The following is a 4083-nucleotide window of genomic DNA, read 5'->3' as shown; positions in this document are numbered from 1 at the left end:
ATAATACCCAACCTAGGGTTTCGTATATTACTCAATACACTCTTAGATATTTTGACCCCTACAACAGTCCGGGAACACCAATCCGCTTTAGTCTAAAATGCAATTCAGACAAGGGCACCAACCCCAACCCCCTAGACAAGCTCCAACTTGCTAGGTCACATTATTTTGATCCCATGCACCGCCCAGAACACCAATCCCCGTTATAGTCTAAAATGCAATTGGGACAAAGGCACCAACCCCAACCCCCTAGACAAGCTCCAACTTGCTAGGTCACAATGTAAACCAATAATTCAAGTTCCCCAAATTACATTCATGAGATAGATTCTTCATCACTAAACATAACCTCGAAAATAATAGACAATCACTTGTAAATACGGGTTACCTCAAATTGTGTAAGATGCATGGTAACAATATTTGTTTCTCTTTTTCTCCAACTCTTTTTTTTTTCTCTTTTCAATCTTTTTTAGTTTTCTCTCTTTAAAAAAGCCATACAACCATGTTCCCTTCTTTTCTTCTGTTGCTTCTCTTTTCTTCTCTTTCACTTTCTTTCTTGTTCAGCAAAACAAAAGACTTCTTATTCCCAAGCTTCAGATCTCCATAGCCAACCAACGTCTTCTGGTTCGACCTCCACGCTATTCCCAAGCTTCTCCAAAACGTCCTATATTTTGCTGGAGTTTGCTCTCCTTTTATAGATTAATTTAACTCAGAGTTTGAATCAAACTCAGAGTTCCTATCTGACATAAACAATGAGTGTTTTAACATACAAATCGGACTAACTTTGAGATCTCCAATGAACAATCCCACCGTTGGATTTGAAGATTAAGAAGTCGTGAAGCTCTCCTCCAAAAATCAGCTCAATCGGACACTGGATGACCATCCGATGAAGAGCTTGATCAAAACTGGACTCAGAGTTTGAATCAAACTCAGAGTTCCTATCTGACTTAAACAAGGAGTGTTTTGACGTACCAATCGGACTAACTTAGAGATCTCCAATGAACAATCCCACCGTTGGATTTGAAGATCAAGAAGTCGTGAATCTCTCCTTCAAAAATCGGCTCAATCGGACACTGGATGACCATCCGATGAAGAGGTTGATCAAAACTGGACATAGACCCTCAAAAACGGGATTCTTGAGTTTTCTTTATTTGAATTGGATTCTTTCTCTCGGAACCTTTTTGTGTGTTGCTGTACCATATCAAAACCCACTTAAGTTGCCAACAATGACAACACCTTCATTTTAGGCCAATGGAACAACAATTATATTAGTCTATTAATTAATATTGTGTTTATGAGTTAAAATAACAATTTTGGAGATCATTCTTAACTGATTTAAAGATCTAATGAATTGAATAGGCAAGGGTATTTTGGGAAAGAGAAATGCAACCATGTCCTTTGAGTTTGTGCTTAACTAACGGTAATTATTATATTATTTTATTATTTATTATTGTGTCTTTGAATGATAATTACAGTTTCAGACATCTTCTTAAATGATTTAAAGATCTAATGAATTGAATAGGCAAGGGTATTTTGAGAAAGCGAACTGTAGCCATGTCTATTACCCTTGAATATTTTTAAAAATGCCTTTTCTATCCTTAAGAAGGAAGAACTTAATTAGGAATGAAAAAGTGATAGAGTTACTTTGAATGTTATTTAGGTTCAACATTACAGGATTCATCACTATTTGTGTTTATTTTTAATCAAAATCTGTCCTAGCATGTTTACCTACAAGCTTACATCCCCTTCTACGTCTCTCAATGTTGAATACTTATCTATAAGCTATAGCTTAATTTCCTACCATATAAGAACATTGTGTACATAAGATATTTATGATGTGTATGTTAACATTTTCAAAGAATAGTTAGTATTCTTTTGTTCTCAGATAATAGAAGAACGGATTATAGGTGTTTGTTAAATCTTTTGTTCTTTAAGAATGAAATAGTGAAAAAAGTGGTTTGAAGAACAACTTTTGTGGGACAAGAATTCATTTGGAGAAAAGAAACATGATAAAATGGTCCTCTTGATCTCATCACCTCCACCTTCGATCTTGCACATAAACCCCTTCCACCTGGCTTTCTTGCCCCATATGCTTTCTCTAAGGTTCTTTTTTGTATCATCTTTCAGTCTCATTATTATTATTATTTATAATAGTACGTAATAGAAATTTAATTTTTATCAAAAATGAAAATCCTTTTGGTACTCATTAAAATTAATTATAAAATTGAAAATAGATTTTGTGACTCAATTTGTGTAAATAGCTTTTGAGCATTTTTGACCCAAGAAAAGAAAAACTAAAAGTTGATGGTTGAAGTAGTGGGTGAAGAGATTTATGTTGCACCTCAACTCCTTGAGTTCTATCTTACACTTTCAATGCAAACAGATTCAATTTGTCTTAACTTTATTATCAATCGAAAATTAAATTAGCAGGGCTGGAAAGAATCATAAAAGAAACATGATAGAGAAACAGGGAAGGAAAAGCTAAGAGGTGAAATGTTTGTTCAGTGAATACATTCAGAATGGATGATAGACACTTGTTTTGTAGCAAGATCAAACCCAAAATTGTAAAACTGTTGAGCCATGCTACCAATAATACTTGGCCTAAAGTAGCCACGGGTAGGGGAGAAAGCTAAGCAAAACATTGATTTGCCTACTTGATCGAAAATACTCCATTCCTCTAAAACTAGCTTGGCATGTCCTTTAAAACTAATAGTCATAGTTGGAAAGCCATTCAAGTCTTTGCCAATGCTTCCCTGGAAGCATCTGATATGTGACGGTGGGCCAAATGGAACCGGTGGGGTATTGAATCTTTTTAGTATCTCATCTATAACATCTGCAAGCACATAAAATGCAAGTCTTGGAAGACGCGTGTATATGGTACCCGTATCAAGGATCACACTTCCATCAGGTTGACCATATTGCGATGGAGGAAGATTAAGGCTTTGTGAACCCACTTGAATGTCAACGACTTGGACTCGATAATGTTCAGACAATGTGAAGGGAGTAGTGAACCCAGCTATATGTGCATCTTCACCAAAGATCAGAATACCTTTGGAAGAAGGATCACTTGCATTGCCCAGGCAAATAGAGAATCGTGGTTTTGCATTGGAAGGTGTAAGCTGGGCAACCAGTGACAGGTCATTAGCAGCAAGGCCTAGTATTCCACCAATCTCAGGATGACCCACCATAAAAGTGTTGTTAAGACCACAACCAATGACTACATCCCTGAGAGCGGCTTTGATTCCATTATTGGAGTCCCTGATAGTGGTTTTGATTCCATTATTGGAGTTGCTGAACAATATGAACTCGCGGCCAAGAATGCCTTTGCTGAAACTCTTATCATAATATGCGATTCTATAACTACACAGGTCCTTATCACAATACGTAGTTTGATCATTTTTGCAATATATAGAGTTGCACTCTACGTTTGCAAACGTTATTGACTTGGTGCGATCATAGATTGGTTTTGTCTGTGGATAACAATGAATGCAGGGGTTGCATTGGATCCATAAGAGATCGCTACCGGTGTCGACAACCACGAAGACATCAACCTGTGGTGTACCAACTTTGAGTTTTGCAAGGAAATAAATATCCAAAGGAAACACATCAGCTTGGTATTTATCCCTTCTTTTGGAGGTTAAATAGTCGTAGCGGGCAATTGAGATTTCATATGACTTCGCAGCTCTGTCCCAGAAAGTGGTTTGAGGATTATAGAGTGGAGAAAGTGGAGAGTCGCGGTGGATGAGTTCAATTTCTAATCGAGGGTGTTTAGGATTTGTTGTAATATTGGTGTCGATGGATAAGCAGGGTAAGGAGATGATCAATAAGGTGAAGGATGAGATGATGACGAGTTCATACACTTGGAAGGAAGTTGCCATTCTCGAAAGGACCTGTGAACGATGAAAGTGAATTAGAGTGGGAATGACTGCAAAGATTCATCTATGTAAACAACTTAATTTGTAAGACGATCGATGCTGTGAATGTGGAAGGCGTTGCAGGTTTGAAGCTGGTATAATGACGGCATTTAAGGTGTGAATAAGGTCTTGGTGATGCAGGTTTGAGGAAGGTGAGAATAAGGTCTGGTGGTAA

General features: G+C 37.2%; 1 protein-coding gene across 1 annotated transcript; it reads right to left on the bottom strand.

Annotated features, from left to right (window-relative positions):
- Positions 1 to 2495: 2495 nt before the first annotated feature.
- Positions 2496 to 3872, bottom strand: LOC149016839 (putative aspartic protease At2g35615). Its single transcript, XM_089156820.1, has one exon. The coding sequence runs from the start codon at positions 3870 to 3872 to the stop codon at positions 2496 to 2498; it is 1377 nt and encodes a 458-aa protein (XP_089012946.1).
- Between the last annotated feature and the right edge of the window lie 211 nt (positions 3873 to 4083).

This window comes from Hakea prostrata, chromosome 5 (assembly GCF_041222555.1).
Source record: "Hakea prostrata isolate BN-2017 chromosome 5, UWA_Hpros_2, whole genome shotgun sequence".
NCBI lineage: Eukaryota > Viridiplantae > Streptophyta > Magnoliopsida > Proteales > Proteaceae > Hakea > Hakea prostrata.
Note: the sequence above shows the minus strand (reverse complement) of the source record. Positions and strands in the feature narration are given on the sequence as shown.